This window comes from Dicentrarchus labrax, unplaced genomic scaffold (assembly GCF_905237075.1).
Source record: "Dicentrarchus labrax unplaced genomic scaffold, dlabrax2021, whole genome shotgun sequence".
NCBI classification, from domain to species: domain Eukaryota; kingdom Metazoa; phylum Chordata; class Actinopteri; family Moronidae; genus Dicentrarchus; species Dicentrarchus labrax.
The window spans coordinates 20,500,237-20,520,373 of record NW_026136719.1 but is presented as its reverse complement, the minus strand read 5'-3'; the positions used below and the strand labels follow the sequence as shown (position 1 = coordinate 20,520,373).

Below are 20,137 nucleotides of genomic sequence, written 5' to 3'. Positions count from 1 at the left end.
GATTACTACGCATTTGGGTTATTTCAAATTATGCTTGAAAAGAAGACAGTAATTGAGTTGTAAATGCTGGCGTACTCATGCACGCAGTTAAATAACCTCTCATCAAAAAAAGAAACCATGTGTTGTATTGACCACACACTTAGACCGTAGAAGTATATAATCAAGGATCTGTTTTTAAAATTGACATGTACAACCTGTTTTGCTCAGCAGTTTCAATAGGCACTGCATTACAAAGTGCAAAGTATTGTTCTGTTTTTTTACTGTAAACTAACTGTCCATCTTCAAATGCCGATATACTGTAACAATTCAAAGACTTTTGATCTAAAACAGTTTAAAATATTTCTTCACTTTTTTTTTATAGATATTAAAGAATATTGTTTGTGTAGCCAAAAGCATGTCAGTTTAATGTTCAAAGCCACGTACCTTTCTGGTGAATATCATCGCATATACATAATTCAACAATATAACATAATATATATATATAAGAATATAATATTCAGCCTCGACTTATGTTTGTAGATATGTAGTTTCAACTCATGTTAGCCACTTCATCACTTCCCTATGCTTCCTGTTTGTTTATCCTCTCATCAAGAGGTACAGTGACCTGCATGATGCCAGAACAATTCTGAATTGAACAAGAATTTAAGGTCTCATTCCATGCTTTGATTGCTCCGTCTTCTGTGTTTGACACAAAAGCAAAGACTGCCTTGAATGGTTAATTCTCGCCTATACACTACGGTAGTCATTTATATGTTGTGCTGCAGAAGCCAAACTTTCTCAATGCAGTCCTCAAAGCCTACCCTTTCTGCAAGCTTTTGTTCCAGCCATGCACACCTGGTCCAATTAAGGTGTCAGGGAATGTGTAGTCCTTAATTATAGGTGTGCAAGAAAAAGACTGGGGTAAAAACGGGAAACACAGGAGGGGCTTTGAATCCTTGGTTTAGCCAGTATGTAGTTAAATTGTATTAGCAAGGTTTGCCCTGGCTGTTAGATGTGTTAAACATTGTTGTAAGAAGCAGTAACATCCCTGCAGGGGTTTATTACCCATGTTCTCTATTAGTGCTGATGGTGCTCCTGCTGCAGGGGCCATCCACGGCTGAATGAATACACAGGGAACAAAGGCACAAAAGGATCAATTCTTCCTCTGTTAACCCTGAAACGGATGCACTACATTGTGTTATTGTTACATGTGTGGGTTAACCTTGTTTTTTATGCACTTTGTGTACAATTTGTCATAATATGTGGTAACACTAATTAAAATAAATAACTATAGAAGAGAATACTATACAGCTGAAGCATCCCATGACTGCAGGAAGGACAAATGTCTTAACCAAAAAAAAAACAAAGCATATTGACTGATTATATAAGCAATGTCAGCTGTAATTCAGCGAGATGTGTTATAGACAGAATACAGTCGGAGGCTATACAAACTTGATTTGCAATAGGTTATCATGGTTCTTCTCAGTCTGATGGCGCCCCTTGAGGATTTGGAGTTGTCACATTGTATATATATTAGGAATTTATTGAAGTGTTTACATATTATGAACTTGGATGTGCATACTTGTGCATGTCTGAACTATAAAGAGAATTACAGATGTTCCCAAGGCTCCTAATCCCTTATAAGTCCTCTCTCGGGTACATGTGCCCACTTCGGTGTCAGTTAGGAGCGGCTGTGTGAGCTGTTTTACAATCTTGATGCTGTCCTACAGACATTGTCTTGGACTTTTTTTATTCACAATGTCTCTTAGCGGTATTAGGCCTCAGGGCATGGTTAAGCCAGTATGTGGTTAGAGTGTATTATCAGTATTAGGCCTAGAGCATTGGCTGAGCCGGTCTCTGGTTAGATTGTATTAGCAGGGTTCTCCCTGACTTTTAGAGAGATATGACATTATTGTAAAAGGTGGAAATTTTCCCAGTGGGATAGGTATTTTAAAAAAAGGGGAAATCATCTTAAAAGAAAGTGATACCAAGATGGTTAACGTGCTTAATATTGCTTATACAGTATATTTCTTCACAGCCCAAACTATGAGAAAAGGAATGAAGAGAAGCAGATCCAGCTTACTGAAGTTTGCTTTACCTTAGTTTTCTAACATGCCTTGTTTTACACTGCAGCCCCCCTCCCATTACATCATTGTCTTTGTAATTCAACAAAAGGAGGCAAACACAAAGACTGGAGAGCAGTTAGAGGCATTTGGTCTTTTTCAAATTATGATTGTGTTCTTCACAAGGCCTTTGACATAGTATTTACCGTAATAAATTGATTCCTTATCAGAAAATAACAGGAACAGAGGAACCGAACAGAGAATGACTACAGATCACAAAAGTTAATGAGGACTGACTAGATGCTAACATAGAAATCACAAAGTAATGGGAGGCCCCAAGACTGATTGCAAGAATGACACATCACATTCAATATAGGGCATGAAACAATATTAGTGTTTTGGCTTCGGTTTTGATGCTTGGGGTCCAAAATTACTGATAACAAGTAACTTTTAAAGCTAATTGTTTGTTTGCAGTATGGTGATGTACAATACAAAATACTCTAATGGAAATACAGCACTCATCTGAACATGTTAGTTAGACATTATAATTAATATCTCTATGTGTTATTGAACACATGCAGGCATTAGGGTTGGTTGGTACTGCACACAGTGGGATTAATTAAATGTCCAAAGTTTGACTAGCATCACACCTTTCAAAAATTATTATTTTTGATTATTATTATAATATGATTTTAATTAAATTATTATTATTATTATTATTATTATTATTATTATTATTATTTCAGGAAAGTGCAAACTGTTGAAACCATTGTCAGTCTTTTTTTAGGGTTTCATAAATATATCAATCTAAATGCATCAGAGCATGAATTAGAGTGTCGGACATTTCAAGTTGCTTGTGTTGCCAACATCTCTCTAGACAACGCAATATTCTCTGACCGAAAAATAAGGAAGTCTGTCATGCAATCTGAACACTTCAGTGTTCACCAGAGTATCAGTACTTTTAGTTAGATCATGTGTCATTTACTCTTGTTAAACTCTCAGGCCGTACTTGAACATTTTTGCCCCATTTTACCACTAGAGTAAAGATCTAAGAATAGTTAAGTTGGCGCTCCATTTTCAACAATCCAACGTTTTCTCTTTCTTCTGTGTAATGGCAACATGAGGCTGCAAGCATGACTATTGACCTTTAGTCTCATAAATTATGTTGAAAAAACAGTGAAATCAAACAGAAACTTACACATTTTCCAGCTGAGCATTCATCATTTAAAAATATAGGGTACAGTCGAAAATTATTCATGTAAAAAGTATAAATTATGCCAAAGATAGCAGGTGCTTGACGTGATGGAATCTGGACTATAGTCATGTCTTGTCTGATGAGCATTTATAAGGGCGCTGACTAGTAATGTACAACATGCCTGTTAATTATAACTTTCCCAAAGAATTAGCAGGAAAGCATAATGCAAACTATAATGAACTGGAAGGAAAGCCCCAAAGTGCCACTTAGGTTAGCAATTAGCATGCCACTCCCCAGGCTAACGGTAATGGATCTAATGCCTGTTACTGCAGCTGAACACTGAACACAAGCCATTTGTTTGACAGTTCCAGCAAGCTTCAGGCTAAAATATCCTGTAACATATGAACCAGCTCATTACAATTCCTTTTGCTATTGGCTAAGATTTCACCCTGGCACTGTTAAAGAAAGGGATAACCAAGCTCAGTTTGTCTTAAAATGCCCTCTAATACACTGCTTGACCAAATTTGCTCAGATGTACTCCAACCCTGAAGGAAAAAAAAGAGAGAGGGTGAGAAAGAAACAAAGTCGGGGTGTGCAGGAATTGTTCTCTGGAAATAGAGGTGATAGGAGAGCGAGAGAGAGAGAGAGAGAGAGAGAGAGAGAGAGAGAGAGAGAGAGAGAGAGAGAGTCAGACAGACACAGAGAGGAGGGGTGGCAGATGGTGACATGTTGATTTATGAGCCGCAGGGCTTTTCATTAACCATACTGAGGTTTACTGAAACAGGGAGAGGAGGAGAGAAAGACAGAGAGAAAGACAGACAGACGGACAGACACTGAGATGCAAAACTGGGGGAAACTGATTGAACGGGAGGAATGCAGGGAGGGAGAAACAGGGAAGGAAAATTAAGTTTGGGGAAGTAATTCTACAGATACTGTAATTCCACTCTTCCTTTTTTAACTTTTACTCATTTTTACACTGTCATTTCCCATGTCTCTCCATCTTCTTTATAGTCATGCTTCCCATCACAACCACGCACTCCAACATACTGTAGCTCCTACTTTGGCTTCACGTAGAGGGGTGTCCTCTGAATGGCAATACTTGCAGAGGTAGAACAGTACATCGCCTTAGCCCTTTGTCTTTGGAATTCCTGCCACCTGCAGACCTGTCACCACCAATCTGTGGGAATGTCCAAGGCTTCAAAATATAAGCATGAGCAGTTCACATTTATATCCCATCTGTGAGATAGTATTATGAGTCCTAATTCTCCCCTTCAAACTAAGTTTGAAAGTAGACTGCACTTGCCAAACTACTACTTCTCCACTGTTCACATTAAAGCTGCATTCAGGATTTTGACCACTAGAAAGCGAAAAGTAGACTCCAAAACAGACTACAGTGTTGCAGTATCAAATACAAAATACAAAAAAAATAAAAATACAGTGACAAAACTGTGTATTGAGCTGTATTTTGGAGAAAACAAAAGTATTTAGAACATAGTGAGAGCATATGTGGTAAGTGAATGTGACATCAACCGTTCAACTGGAAAACTTTTTGTTTTGTCTTTTGTATGATGCGCAACTTTCTTGTGTTTCCAAGCACCAAAAATCTCTCTTGGAGCCATTACTCCACCCCCTGTATCTTCTTGTCTCCCAGCGCTCATTTAAAATAAATGACCTCCAGCTGTTTTGTCGCTTGTTTGTGCTGCAAATGTGAGCACCCAGTTACAGGTTGATGATCATAGTGCGAATGATAACAAGCAAAACTGGTGTTAGACCAAAAAGAAAGATTGAGCCCAGCAAAAAATCTGTTAAAATATTAACATCTTCATCAATTTCGTAATTTTTGTCAATGGAAGGAAGAAACACCTGATCAACAAAGATAATAAGTCCTACAACAATAAATTTTTTGTCTAAATCTAATATATCCTGTTTTCACTTTCACTATCCTTTTCACTCTCCTGTTGTGTTCACCTCTTTCAATATATATGACAACATCTCAAACCAGGTCACACACACACACAGAGAGACATTGGCTTGCTTAGTTAACAGTGCAAAACATGCATCCAGAGACTTCTAGCTTTTACTGGTGATTTCTAGACTTTATTTTGAGATTTCAGAGCATCCATCCAGTCCAAAGTCCAATGATGTTTTTAATTTTGTAAATCTAATCTATCCTGTTTTCACTTTCGTCACTTCACTCTGGCTGATTTCATCTCTACTAATATGCATGACAGCATCTCAAACCAAGTCTCCCTCTCTCTCCCTCTCTCTCTCTCTCCCTCTCTCTCTCACACACACACACACACACACACACACACACAAGCATTTACTTGCTTAGTTAACAGTGGAGAACATGCATCCTTAGACTTGCTTTTAGTGCTGATTTCTAGGAAACACACTATATTACTTGTTAATGGTGTCCTCCTGATAAAGTATATCAACTTAAGCAACATAATTTTAAAAAATATAAACAACAATTTGGAACACTTATCACAGCTGGGGATAAACTCAACAGTGAATGAGTTCCTTTTTATTTTTCATTGAGGGCTGCAATTTTCCCTCCCTGAAGTGATACTCAAATCTACTGCACCCCACAGGTGCTAGACAAGAATTAAACTGCAAAATTCAAAGTAGGTTTGTCACAGTTTCACTCCATCTCTTGTTGTACCCACCATGAAAGTGCTACTTACTCGCTGGAATTGTTGCATAAAAATCTTGATGGTTTAACATAAAAAAGGAGTCATCATCGGTTCTGCTGACTGTTAGCCCCTTAACAACTCACTAGTGACCTTAGCAACTTTCATGTCATATTTTAGGCTCTGTCTTTTGTGGTGCTTCACAAGGTCCACAGAGATGCAAAGCTAAGCAAAGTAGCTTATTTACTGAAGCACAGTGAGGTTTTTTGCATCACTTGCGCTGTTTGGTATTTTGGTGGTCACTTGCAGAGGAGAGGTAATAGAGCAGTGCCCCTCCAATTTTGGTTTCAAAACTGACCACAGTGTGCTGTCTTTTGTTTTTTTCAAGACCAGGTCAGCAGTGCAGTGTGCACCCATGTTCTGTCATATTCTCATCACTTAAATACTGGTACCCACAAACCCTATAAACTCATGTTTTTATTCATGCTATGCGGTCCTGTTTCTGTGTTTTGATTGACAGGCGTATGATGGAGAGAACACTTCATCCCGTCTCCTTGGCAACTTTACACGTGACAGCATGATGGGTCATGTCATCAATAGTACGTCCAATCGCTTGTGGCTGGAGTTCAACAGCAACGCCTCTGGAACCAGTCAGGGCTTCCGACTCACATACACAAGTGAGTTGTTGTTAACGTAGGATCAACTGATTAGAAACACAGCAATACAAATTGTTTTTCTTTCACTGTTACAGCCGTGGTTTGTTCAAGAATGACACAAGAAAGAAAGCACTCCTCTCTTTTGCTCTGACACACACAGTTTCTGCACACAAACACACACAAACAGTAATTTCCTAAATTTTGAGTAGCTCATCATGAAGATCCTTCTAAGGATGTGATTTTAATTGAAAACCAGAGTGGTGGTGATTGTGTTAAATTGCCCTCATGGATATATCCTACGTCAGTCCTGTGCCTCAGTCAAGTGATTCTTGAGTGCTACATACCACAACAAAATAGGTGTCATGTACTACAAAACTCTGGAGACCAGTCTTTCTCTGTCAGCAAATTACCAAGCTATTTCTTTTAATTTCTGTTGAAGATGTCCAACAGCAGTTTACCGAGCATACAGAAAAAGACACATACATGCTCTCTCTCTCTCTCTCTCTCTCTCTCTCTCTCTCTCTCTTTCTCTGTCTCTCTCTCTTTGACACACACACACACACACACACACATATCTTAAATGCTTTAAAGAGAGTCTGTTAAGAAGGCAAGACCAGCTGCTGTGTAAGTCAAAGAGACCATTAGAGGAGCATTTATCCGCAAGTCATTAAAATAAGGTGAGATAGTGACACATCTGGAGTGGAAGAGCGGCTGGACGGAGGGACAAACGGATGAAGGTAGATGGTATATGGATACTAGATGGATGCTCTGTATGTCAGTTAAACCATTACACAGCCGTTAATCTGCAAGTCATTAAACCGGAGAAGGTGACACCTTCTGCAAAGTTCTCCTACAATGGATGAGCTGATGGATAGATAAGAGAGATTGATAGAAGTTTTAAACAGGAGAAAGGAGAGACAAGCATCTGAGAGAGGCAGCGATGGTTTCTTAAATAGGGTCAGGGACTGAGTAAAACTGCTTTAATACCAAACAGTATTAGAGGCAATTTTAATAGAGTAATAAGATGTCAAACATCTGTTCAAGACATTAACAAGAACGGTTGACAGAAGTGAGATGCGTCTGTTTTACCGAAACGGATGCAGGAAGGAATAGACAGTTGTAGACACACCTTACAAAACTGGGGAGAAAGCTCACTTAAAAAGTTGATGGCTCTGTGAAAAATGTTATTGCAAGGCTTTATGAAAGAGTAAATTGTGATTGGACAATGAGTGCATTTCAATTTTGTGTCCTGATTCTGTCTAAAAAATAACAGATAGCAGGTATTATTTTATATATAATTACATCACTCAACAGAGGATTGAGATTGAAGTTTATTTAGCAACACCCTCTGCCAAAAAGAAATTATACAATCTTTACTGCCAATTTATCATATAAGAGCAGTGTTGGGCAAGTTACTTTTAAAAAGTAGTTAGTTACAGTTACTAGTTACTTCTTCCAAAAAGTAACTAAATTAGTTACTCAGTTACAAATTATAAAAGTGACTAGTTACTTTAGAAAGTAACTACTGCATTACTTTCAAGTAAATTTTTAAATGCTCAAATGTGACCCCACGTCCACCCCTCTTTAACGGAACTTAAAATACACGTGCATGTTCAATTATTTATGATAAATCTGAATATTATAATGAAATGGACACTTAATACAATACATTATTAACAGAAACAATGTACACAAATCTAAACTATTTTAATGTTGCTGTGGGACAAAGTGAGACTAGCCTCCAATCAAATGCCATGTATGTAGATATTATGTTTATATAGTGGATCGATACAAATAACACAATAGATGTTTTGGAACTTTTGATATTTATTGCCCCTCAACAGGCCACAACTAGGAAAAATTAAATTATGCTTGTTAAGCACTATACCAAAAATAAATAACAAATATATACACTCTTTGTAGTGCAAATAAAACAAAAAAAAACTTTAGACAATTGGTAGATATACTGTACTTCAAGTATTTTCTTCCAAACAACATATACACTCTTTTTAGTGCAAATGTAATAAGATGCAACACAACTCGCCATACCTGTCTCTCGTTGACTGACTCGCTTGTGTTGTTCGTTGTGTGTCCGACTATGCGTTCTTTCGAACACCCGCCCATCTCTACCTCTGATTGGCTTACCATGAAATTTTACTCAACCTCAGCCAATCGTCAGCATGTATGTGCTTGTCTCATGCACTGCCCACTAACCAAGGAAGAACAGTAAAAAAAGTCTTTGCCTCTCGGCTCAGAGATCTTGTTGGTCTGATGAAAAAAACAGCTTAAATCATAGTAACGCGCTGCATTTTTTGGCAGTTATTAAGATGGGAAGAGTAATCGATTAGATTACTCGATACTGAAAAAAGTAACCTCGTTATTTATAACGCTGTTATTCCCATCACTGTATAAGAGTCATATCACTTATTTTATATAGATAACATAAAATTAGAGATGCTCGATATTGGCTTTTCTGCCTATATCCGATATTCCGATATTGTCCAACTCTCAATTTGTGATACCGATATCACCCGATACCGATATATGCAGGCTTTTTACACCAAAACTATTAGGTAACAACATAACATATCTCCTATTGTGGAATTAACACATTATGCCTAATTTTATTGTGATGCCCCACTGGTAGGGAGGCCATTTCCTTCACATCAAAAAGGAGGACACTTTGCCTACACGGGGACACGCAAGCAGATATTTGTTTGGTATGATCCGGTTTTAAATGTAATGTTTTTCCACCAGATTACATAAAGGTGCACACACATACCCCATAGCTAATAATAAATATACAAGATACATCTCATGACAAGGTGCCCTTCCAATTCAGATGACATAGGTCTAATAAACATCATACAGAAACTGTTCTTAATGTTTTTATCTGGATAGATAAAGGGTAAAAAAAAAAAGCAGCACCTTCTGTGTCAGATGTATAGGCTTTGCCTATCTACATATGAGTATGAGCATTTTCAGAATTTCAGTCCAACAACTGACGTTAGCTCACATTAGGTTCACTGTCTGAGAGCTTGATTGACAGCCTGGTGGTAACTTAGCAACTGTGCTGATCCAGTGGCGAATCAACACATGGCTCAATTGAATATTAAAATGAGCCATGTGTTGATAGGTCAGGACGAAAATGTAACCAATGAAATTACTTATTTTGACACACATTTTTAGCCAATAAGTATTAAACTAACGAGGTAATGTGTCAAAAGGCGACGTTTTTAGTTATTTTCTCAAAAGGAGGACAAACGAGTGTCCCACAGGGAATTTAAAAGCCGGACTGTCCGGCCTAAAGCCGGACGAATGGCCACCCTACCCACTGGATGCATACATAAATGCAACATGGCTTTCCAAATGTAAACACTGTCTGTGCAAAATAAGAAAACAACTTCAACTTTCATTGTATTAATACTAAAAAGAGCGCTAACGCTAATCGCTAGCTAAGCGCTAGCTTTGGTTAATGTGTTTAATTGTGTTATTCACCTGAAGGAGAGCTAATGTACGGAAGCACATTGCATTCACTGGATAAAAAAAATGTGACACCTTATCTCGTAATTATGAGATCAGCTCATATTGTAGCTTCCGCCGGGACGTGTTGAAGAGATGACGAAGTGTTATTCAGCAACCCAACATTTATTACTGGAACAGTCCACGTTACTGTCGGCCGTAACCACGCCAAAAACAATGAAAACATAAAGTTAGGTAACTCTCTAACTGCGTCCTTCGCACCCCGCCCCCCACCTACTCATTCAATCCCAAACATGTATTTAACTCACAGAACATTTGACATTATAACAGAACATTACTACAGGGTCGCTACTATATATGTCTATGAGTAAATGAAAAACTTGGTTTATTTACGACTGTGGCTTTGTTATGTTTTGCCGTGTGACGTTGTTACTGTGGCAACAGAAAAGCTGATATGGCTGACATGCAATGCGCTTCCGTAACTGAGAGAGGATTTACAGAAGTTTCCTTTTTCTTTATCTTTTCTCATAATTACGAGATAAGGTATCAAATGTTTTCTTATCTAATGCAATGTGCTTCCTACTAATGTAAATTCTAAGCCAATTGTTAGTTTGGTTAAGGAACCGCTCATAGCAGGGTAAAATATTTAAGCTGCATTGCACTTATTTTGTGTTAATATTAAAATCATTCAGCTTTAAATTGTTTGCTTGTTAGCCACAGTTAGCAACCAACCAGTCTAGCGTAGTTGTTGTTGTTATACGTCATCTAGCACGCGCCAGTAAACGTCCCATCCTGCGTTAATGCAGACTCGGAAATGCTGAAGCCTACAGAACAAACATTGGTTATAAAAATCTGATACCGATAATTCCCGATATTACATTTTCTAGTGAATATCGGCATCCCTACATAAAATGTTTCACTGCTAGTTGAAGTGCCTGAAGGACAATCTTACCAACTTTGGATGTTTACTGTACATTCAGTCTATGTGGTCGCTGTGTGTCTTGTAAGTGACATCAAGCTTCTTTAAATCTGTATGTTTGATCAGATTATGTTTGTTTTTATTAAATAAGTTGTCATAAGTGGGGCTAATATGCTACATACAGAGCAAAAAAAGTATTGAAAAACACATTTATGGTTGTAACAAATTTTCTTGTCATTGTCCATTATATGGAAACATAGGACATTTTCTTCATCAAAAGGCTGACCTTGTGGAGAGAACTTATGTCGGTAACATTGTTGTGTGTTTCTTTATCCATCTCTCTTAAAGGCTAGAAATGTCAGTGTTCTTTTTCAATCTTCCAAACACACAGACATTTGCTTATGCTTATTCAAGTGTTCAGTATATTTGTGTTAGTGTGGGGTGTAAAATTATCAGATGTTTTCCCACCGTTTTATACAGGAACCACATTTTCAATCCATGAATATAATCACTGGTGATGTTCACTGCCCATCTTTATATCTTACAGAGAATGGATAAGCCTATGCATTTTTAAAATATCATACCAGAAACAAGCAAATGAGTAGAGCCTGTAGAAATGTCTAGTCGCTTTCACCATAGCTGTCACATTGGGTTTCAGCATTAACAGTGAGTTAAACTTTACATTTCTGCAGGAAGTAGTGGGATTCAGGGAAAGAATTGTATGACCTTATGTCCTCTTGTTCAAAACTGCTCTGAATCACCCTGTTCATTTATGCAATGTTGTCTTACAGCATGGATAGGAACACCTAACCTGTGTATGTATGTGTGTCTGTGTGTGTGTGTGTGTGTGTGTGTGTGTGTGTGTGTGTGTTTCTCTCTATGTGTGTGTGCGTCTCTTTCTAGGTTTTGACCTAGTACGCTGCGAGGAACCAGGTGTTCCTAGTTATGGCTATAAGATCCAGGACGATGGTCATTATGCCAACACTTTCGTCCTGTACTCCTGCAACCCTGGATACAGTCTCCATGGTAGCAGTACACTGACCTGTCTCAGCGGAGACAGACGTGTCTGGGACAAACCTCTTCCTTCCTGTATTGGTTAGTATGCCAGCACATGTGTAGGTTCTATGTCCATCAATAATTCAGAACTACAAGATCTGAATTATTAACCTTTTTTTTTCATGCCATTCACTGAGAAATATGGCAAGGAGCAGCAGCAGTCGAAAGCTAGTCATGTCGCTGTATAAGCTCCAGCAAGAGCATGATGATTCAGAAGAGAGAGTGAGTGAACAAGTGATTGAGTCAATACAGGTGAACACTTTGAAAAGAGGGCATGGGGACTGATTCAACACTCTGTGGGAAATATTCATAGTGGTGCTAATACACCTCTGTGCATAAAAAACAGCCCTTGCTGATCCATCAACTGTGCACACAAGACTGTCTGCGCTTGGACAGCAGCATGTCACCAGGCATGAGATTTTAGTGCACCAGATGTCTGTGTATTTTAAGGATGGCATGGTGAAGGTGCAAAAATAGCGGATGACTGTCTGAATTGAACTTTGATAAATTTATAATGTAAGCCAGACTACTTTCTTGTACCCTGAAGGTGTGCACAGTATTTTATGCCAAGGACTTTGACGGAAGCCTTAGCTTTCTGTTCTATTCTCAGCATGCACAATAAATAGAATATTCTATCAGCAGACTTTTTTCAGATGCCAGAAAGTGATGTGATGTTAAAACAATATTGATTCATCTGAAATTGTTGAGTGAGTGTATCTTTTTCAGATACTGGACAACAAAGACTGGAATGAAAGTGCAACCATATACACTTTACTGTGACATCCTGAAATTGATGACTGCATCCTGTCTTACTTTCAAAAGTTCTAATGATTAATTTCCCTTGCCTGCAAGCTTTTCTGTAAATGTAGTCAAAGTTGTGGCAATAATTCCACCTGGAGAAATTAAAAAATCTCATATAAGGTACTTACTGTACACCTACCATCGACTGTGATAGGATGACTAATTATGATAAAAATTATTCTGGGAAAAGGAGTCAGATTTGAGATAATTCTGTCTTCAACGGATAGGTACAGGGTGTGACAACAAAAGTAAAATAATTATAACTGTAAAAATATTAAATGCCAATCATGCATACCACTGGTTAAAACACCAAAATTCTGTAATTCCTAGTAAGGAGGACAGCTTATTTCTAATATGAATGTCATCCAAGCATACGGATAAAAGGAACATAAAAGCAATCCTTACAGTAAGTTGTATCAAAGTCATGTGAATTTTAGGTTAAAAAACACAACATTGAGAAGATTATGAGATCTGCCCAAAGCATAATGTAATAATAAGCCATCGATGTGACTGGTGCTGTGCACTCCCACAATATTAGGTTTTAAATGACAAACATAAAGGTTTCTCAATTGGCATATCTAGAGTACATTTAAATATTTCTCAGGTTCTGAGGTAGGTAAGCTGCCAGAGGGCAGATTTAGCTATAGTTGGCACTTGGCAGCTTTTAATTAGGTTGGAAGAGAGTGTGCCAAATGATTCAGGTGGTTTGACATGGTGATTCTTTTTTTCCCTTTTTCTTGTGGACTTGTAAATGTTGTTTTGTGTTTTAGCTACAGCATGTACAACTGGCCATTCTGATTCCTTATTGTCATTCAGCAACCAGCAGTGAAGCATGAACTCAACATTTGTTTGTATTGTTCCTAGCTAGCTTTGAAATCCCTAAAGCAAATTCACAATTTTTAAAGTCCATAATTCCTGCTTGTCCATAAATATTTTGTGGCTTTGCATATTTTACAAATGAAAGCACTTTCCCTGTAAATATTTCTACCTTGTTGAGTAGACGTGGGCACTTGGCACATGTTAATTTGGAATTCCCTACTGCAGAGCCAAACCTTGTGTCTTTCTAACCTGCCAGCACACCTGAGCTCTCTGAGGTGGGACATGGCCTGATGTGGTTGCTAATGGCAACGAAAAAGAATGTGTGTGCACTGGTGTGTACGGTGAATGTATTTATGTGGGTGTGAATGCGAATGAGTATGCGTTTTGGGCTGGATGTGTGTGTCCCTGTGTACCTCTGCTTCAGTCATTAATTTGTAGCTGCTCTGTCGCTGCCGTATTTCAGGTAAACCAGCAAGCAGGAGAATACTTGCTGGCACAGCCTTGGGCTAACTACCTCTATAGTTACCTTCGTATCATCCTCCTTTGTCTATCTGTTCGGGCGTTTGTCTTTCTGTCTCTCTGACATTCCTGTCTGTCTGGCACGGTCCCATATCTACATGTACTAACATGGAGAGATGGAGATGGCTTTGCTTCAGGCTGTTTCTATACCGTCTTTCTCTTTTTCTCTCTCTCTCTCCCACATTCAATCAGACAGAGTTGTGGTCTACCTCAAATTCTTTTTTTGATTTCTATTCATTCAGTAAACCTGTCTATCTTCTATATATGTGTGTTCCTGTTATTCTCCCATTCTTTCTCTATCTCGGGAAATTGCAGTTGTCATTGGCCCAGGCTTAGTATAAACTCGTTTTCTCTCCTTGTGTGTCTTTGCCTCATCCCCTCTCTAGCTGCTTTTCATGATAAAAGATAGCAGAGTAGTTGCCTTTCCTCCTATGTTTTCTATCACCAGGGACTAAAACAACAAGTTACAATGTGTATGTGTGGGTGTGCATTCATATGTGTACACTAATTGTGTAACTACTTAAGTATTTTCAAGTATGTTTCTGGCCTTGTGTGTGATTGTGTTGTTATCTTCTACTCCCTTTGTGTGTGTACATGTGCATGTTTAATTGTGTGTATTCTGCCTTGGGTAATGCAACAGCAGTAGGTTGTCGTGGCACTGTAGATTGCAGAGCTGTATTAATGGTGCCCTTTTAACTCACACAAACATACAACACACACCAATGCCTTCTCTTTACCAAACTGTTTTCTGATCAGCAGCGATATGCTGGCTCAGTGGGGTACCACGTGTACCATGTAATACCATGATGAGTTCAAATCTGTTGAAAAGCAGCCTTTTCCCCTGCTTCCTGTTTTCTCCCCTGTTCCCCACCACTGAAAACGATATAAAAATAACACAGAGAGACAGTTCTCTCTTGTGCATTTAACAATGTTTTTTTCTTTGAACACTATAGGGAGATCCTTAAGAGAAAATGGCCATCAAAGTTATTCACCAACCTTGAAACTGTATAGCAGGAGCTTGGATAATTCAAGGTTGATTTAATGATTCAAGCTTTTCTTAACTGATTCTCATTTAACTCAACCTTCACACCTCAGAGTAATTTAGAGCAGAGTAGAGGAAAGCCATCTCTTATAGAGATGAACTGAAATGTTAATAGGGCTGGAAATAAGACCAAGAAATATGATACAATGAATCTGCTTGTAATTAGAGAGGTCCTAGATGCTGAACCCAAACCGAAACAAAACCAATATACCCAAACTTGATGTGCATAAATTAACTTTCAGAAAAGAGAGACCCGACAGGGATCTAAGCAAAGTCAGACCCGAGACCCAAGAGAACACCAGCACTGGCAGCAGCATCATGCTCTATTGATTAACAAGTCGCTGTTGTTGAACAGAGCAGAGATATAATATATATGTCCTGAGAACAAATGTAAATTTTTTAGATGCACCACAAGACTAATTTATAGAAATACTGAAAGTCATACTTTCTCCGTCACCAATATTCTGTAACCAACTGGGCAATAGATTGTCAAAAAATAATATTTTAATCAAACTAATATCTAATCATTTAATAGCATACATTTGTAGAGGCTATGACATAATGTGTAGATTAGAGCTGATAATGATACAGATATTCTGATCTACTCTGATATTACACATATTTACACACAGACCTAAGAGCTGTAGCTGTACAACAGTTTAATGTTTGGCCGGTCCAACTCAGGTCTCGGCTCTGAGAAACCGAATAACGCTGTAAAGACCTGCAATTGAGAGAGATGCTGTAAGAGGATAAATAAATCATCTAAAATAGAGAGAGCAAAAGCTATTAATCCACAGGAACATGGCATACCTGGTACAAGTCAGGTTGTGTTAAACAGATTCCGACTCACCATCACAATGCTGATGAATTACTCCTAAATCCTATACTTGATAGGATTTATTTTCATTATTGGGTCACCTTATGAAGTTAATTCAATGACTCATATTCTCCACTGCAGTTCAAATCTCTTTATTATTGAGAATGGTGGATGTTATGGCTGAGAGGGTTGCAGGTTTCCAACGATATCTCTGTGCAGTTGCAATTCGTAGCAACTTTGCAGTAATCCTACAATATATGGGTTTGCACGCAATCGTTGCTTTGTTCAATGTTCCATCTATGTTTCATCTGCCCAGCTGAATGTGTGTAGCCTGTAGCACTGTCATACCTGCTGTGATTTGGAGTGTGTTTTGTTTATTTGGTTTAGATAAAAACATGGTTCTGTTATGTATTTCTTACTGGATGGATACATTTTAATAGTTAATACTTAGAACCTAAATAACAAGAGGGGGAAAAAATGTAATTTTTCATCCCTTTGTCTCGTGTCCTTGTAGCGGAGTGTGGCGGTCACATAACTGGAGCAGTGTCTGGACGGATTCTGTCTCCAGGATATCCTGCTCCATATGACAACAACCTCCACTGTACCTGGACTATAGAGGCTGATACAGGCAAGACTATCAGGTAATTATGAAGCAGGATTTACACTGAAGCCACTGTGACGATGGCCTGTAGTTGTTTTTTGATTTGATTTAACATTAATTAATGGTAACTATTCAAGATTTATATATTCTAATATATCGTATACTAACAAGTTTCTGCAGAATTTCTTTGCACTGGCTAACCTTACATCTAATAGGAGCAATAATAAGTTGTAGCATTATGTACAAGAATTCCAGTACAGTATACTATAGAGGTAAAAACTCTGAGACTGTCAGGTAATGATATATTCACTAATTATAGATAAATGCTCACTGTCAAAGCTACTGCTGTGCAGGAGAGTACACCACATTAGTCATTATGCCAACATAGTGTTTCTCACATTGTGGCCACTGCTGACATTCCTCTGTGTGTGTGTGTGTGTGTGTGTGTGTGTGTGCGTGTGCGTGTGCGTGTGTGTGTGTGTGTGTGTGTGTGTGTGTGCGTGCGTGCGTGCATGCGTGCACTAGTGTGATCTGTCTGTTGTCAGTCCTGCTTAGTTAATTTTATGCTTGACATGATTTTTGGTAAAACTGCTGAATAAAGAACAGTTGTTAATGTTTGTATTGGATCTCTGATTTGCTTTGTAATTTCTGTGTTTTCTCAGCCTCCATTTCATTGTCTTTGACACTGAGGTTGGCCACGACATCCTGAGAGTTTGGGATGGTCCATCTGGGCCATCAGACGGGGGGATCCTGTTGAAAGAATGGTCTGGCCCAGCCTTACCTGAAGATATCCACTCGACTTTCAACATACTCACACTGCAGTTTGATTCTGATTATTTCATCAGCAAGCAAGGATTTTCTATACAGTTCTCCAGTAAGTAGACTTATCTGTAAATCAAAATCATTATACCTGGAATTCACCGAATGATTGAAATAGCTCAAAAATGTGCCATGATTCTACTAAGTCGTTGATTTGGGTGGTCTGCCTAGCTCTATCCCCCACATCCATTTATGAAGAAAAACCAATCATTGAATTTGCAATTAAATTAGCTAATTAACAAACTCAGCACTCATCACACATATAGTTTCTTAGTTATTATAGAAACCTCATTTATATTGGATATGAGATAATTAATCTGGAAATAATGCTGCATTTAACAGGATTTCTTAAAAACCTTTAGCCTAAGAATCAAATGAGAAATTTAACATCTCACCCTGGGACCTAGGCTCACTAAGTCCTGAAGGAGCCCACCAGAGACCTGTGGCTTAGTTTTGGTCATATGCAACAGTTTAGGAAACCAGGAGATGCAGTAACAAAACTATGAGTGCTGATTTTTCTCAGGTTAGTAAATTATTTAACAGCACGTTTCTTTGTGACACTGTTGTTGTGAAATGTATTAATAATAATAACTTGAATAATAAAAATATATGCTATAAATAATAATTGTATAGGCCAATGAAGAAAGTTATTTCTATTCATTTTAGGAGCTTCAAACTTGTAAATTGACCAACTGTAAATCTCCCTGCTACACAAACTATTGCTATTGTTTGCTTATTTTTTTAAAGAAAGGGCAAGCTGTACAATAACTCTGCCCTTTGGGTGCAGAGATGACCTTTGCTGTTTGAGCCAGTGGACCCAAAAAGGTCTGTGCGCTGTCCTTTTACAATCATTGGCCAAAGTCACTCCGATCCACTGTAGCAGCAAAATCAATCAGAGGCACACTGAGTACGGAAAGTTAGGAAGTGGAAGAACTGACAGTCAAGACCGTCTTACCTTTGCAGCTACTTATTCACATCAGTGCATCCACAAACACAGACACGCACAAATTGCACACACACATACACAAACACACACACACACACACACACACAAACACACACACACACTTTCTCATCCTTGTTCATCTTTAAATAGCAATTTATTACTAACTTCCCTAGCAAGGACCACACCACAACAATATTTCATTTTAAGTTTTAATAGAAATTCAGGAGGTTTTTATGTTAAAGATAGATGAATGGATGTGGGGAGGAAAAGGTGGAAGATGATGTCATCTGTTAGGTTGGTCTGGATGGACGTGTCGAAGGCTTAGCAGAAAGAGACTCTGAGTGGGGGTCCCGTATCTGGCGTGTATATATAATATAATATAATATATATATATATATATATATATATATATATATATATATATATATATATAAACACTTTACAGTTACCCATTTAATTTGAGTTAATCCAAACTAAATAAAAAAGAATGAATATAAACTAAAACTAAAAGTTTGAGTTGATTAAATTAACTACATTTTACGTATCCATCATATATAATTGAGTATTATCACCTGCACTATGAATTAATTGATTTTAATTTATTCCATGCAGTAAATTGAATCTAAATGTTTTTTTCTTTCTTAGGAATAACAAACACAATAACAAACCAAGACTCTTTATTTTAAATGTTGCCAACAACCGAACTCCAGTTCCGGATCACAGAAATTGCCACTATGAGCTGTTTCAGTTCTCAGTATCCTCAGACATGAGATTGGAATCAGTGCCACAGTATAAAATTGTCAGGAAATATTGTAGGCATCACTAGATTAAACATTTTAATAATGGAGCTCTGCGTCAGCCATGTCGAAGAATGAATCACAAATTAAAGCATCATTTTAGTTTATTATTATTTTATTTTAAAGTTTATTTAGTGCCCTTATTCACTGTTACAGCTCAAAGGGCTTACAAGCCCACAGTTCATAGTGAACAAACCAATACTCCCTGGTCTGAACCATCACGTGCCACCAAAAGATCATCAAGGCACCTTGTCATAAATTCTCAGAGTCTCTGAACTCTTCTTCCAAAAGATATTCCCTTATTTGGTGTTTTGATGATGCAGTGAAGATGAGTCTAAGTCCAAAATCTCCCACAGGTGTGAATTTATGATGCCCTGCTCTATTATCCTTCTCTATGTACAGTATCTTGTGGACGAATGGTGCTCATCCCTCCTTGAGATTTAAAGCATCTATGATAAGGAGCACTGAAGCTGTTCTTTTGGGCCATGGCAAGGCAACACACACTAAACAAACAAACAAAAACAATGCCATACACTTCTACTATCTATCTACTTGACAACAACATCTAATCAAGGAATTACACTCCCTGAATTATTTTAATGCAAATTAAGTTCACCTACATTAAACTGAAATGAAGATGTTCACTGTGTTCTAAAAGTCAGTGAATAACAACCTCCCTGGTCCTCTCAATGAAAGAGCACACCAAGTCCTGCAGATGAATGTAACAATATACACTGATCAGCCATAACATTATGACCACCTGGGAACCCTGATCCAGGCATTTAGCCATCACAATTTGGCCCTTGTCAAAGTTGCTCAAATCCTCACGCTACCCATTCTCCCTGCTTCTAACACATCAACTTTGAGGATAAAATTTCACTTGCTGCCTAATGTATCCAACCCATTGACATATTTAAAGAAAAGTTTCCGGGACAAAAAAAGTTTCCTTACCTTAGTCAACAGCAAAATTCGATTTTTACTTAAATAATTGC

General features: G+C 38.0%; 1 protein-coding gene across 2 annotated transcripts in view; it reads left to right on the top strand.

Moving 5' to 3' along the window:
* LOC127352220 (CUB and sushi domain-containing protein 1-like) overlaps positions 1–20,137 on the top strand; it is a 396,058-nt gene that overhangs the window by 272,770 nt on the left and 103,151 nt on the right. For both annotated transcript variants that reach the window (XM_051380421.1, XM_051380419.1), the window contains exons 25-28: positions 6,391–6,547; positions 11,832–12,023; positions 16,497–16,623; positions 17,246–17,457. In XM_051380421.1, coding sequence (XP_051236381.1) covers positions 6,391–6,547; positions 11,832–12,023; positions 16,497–16,623; positions 17,246–17,457 — 688 coding nt within the window. The remainder of the gene's footprint in view (positions 1–6,390; positions 6,548–11,831; positions 12,024–16,496; positions 16,624–17,245; positions 17,458–20,137) is intronic.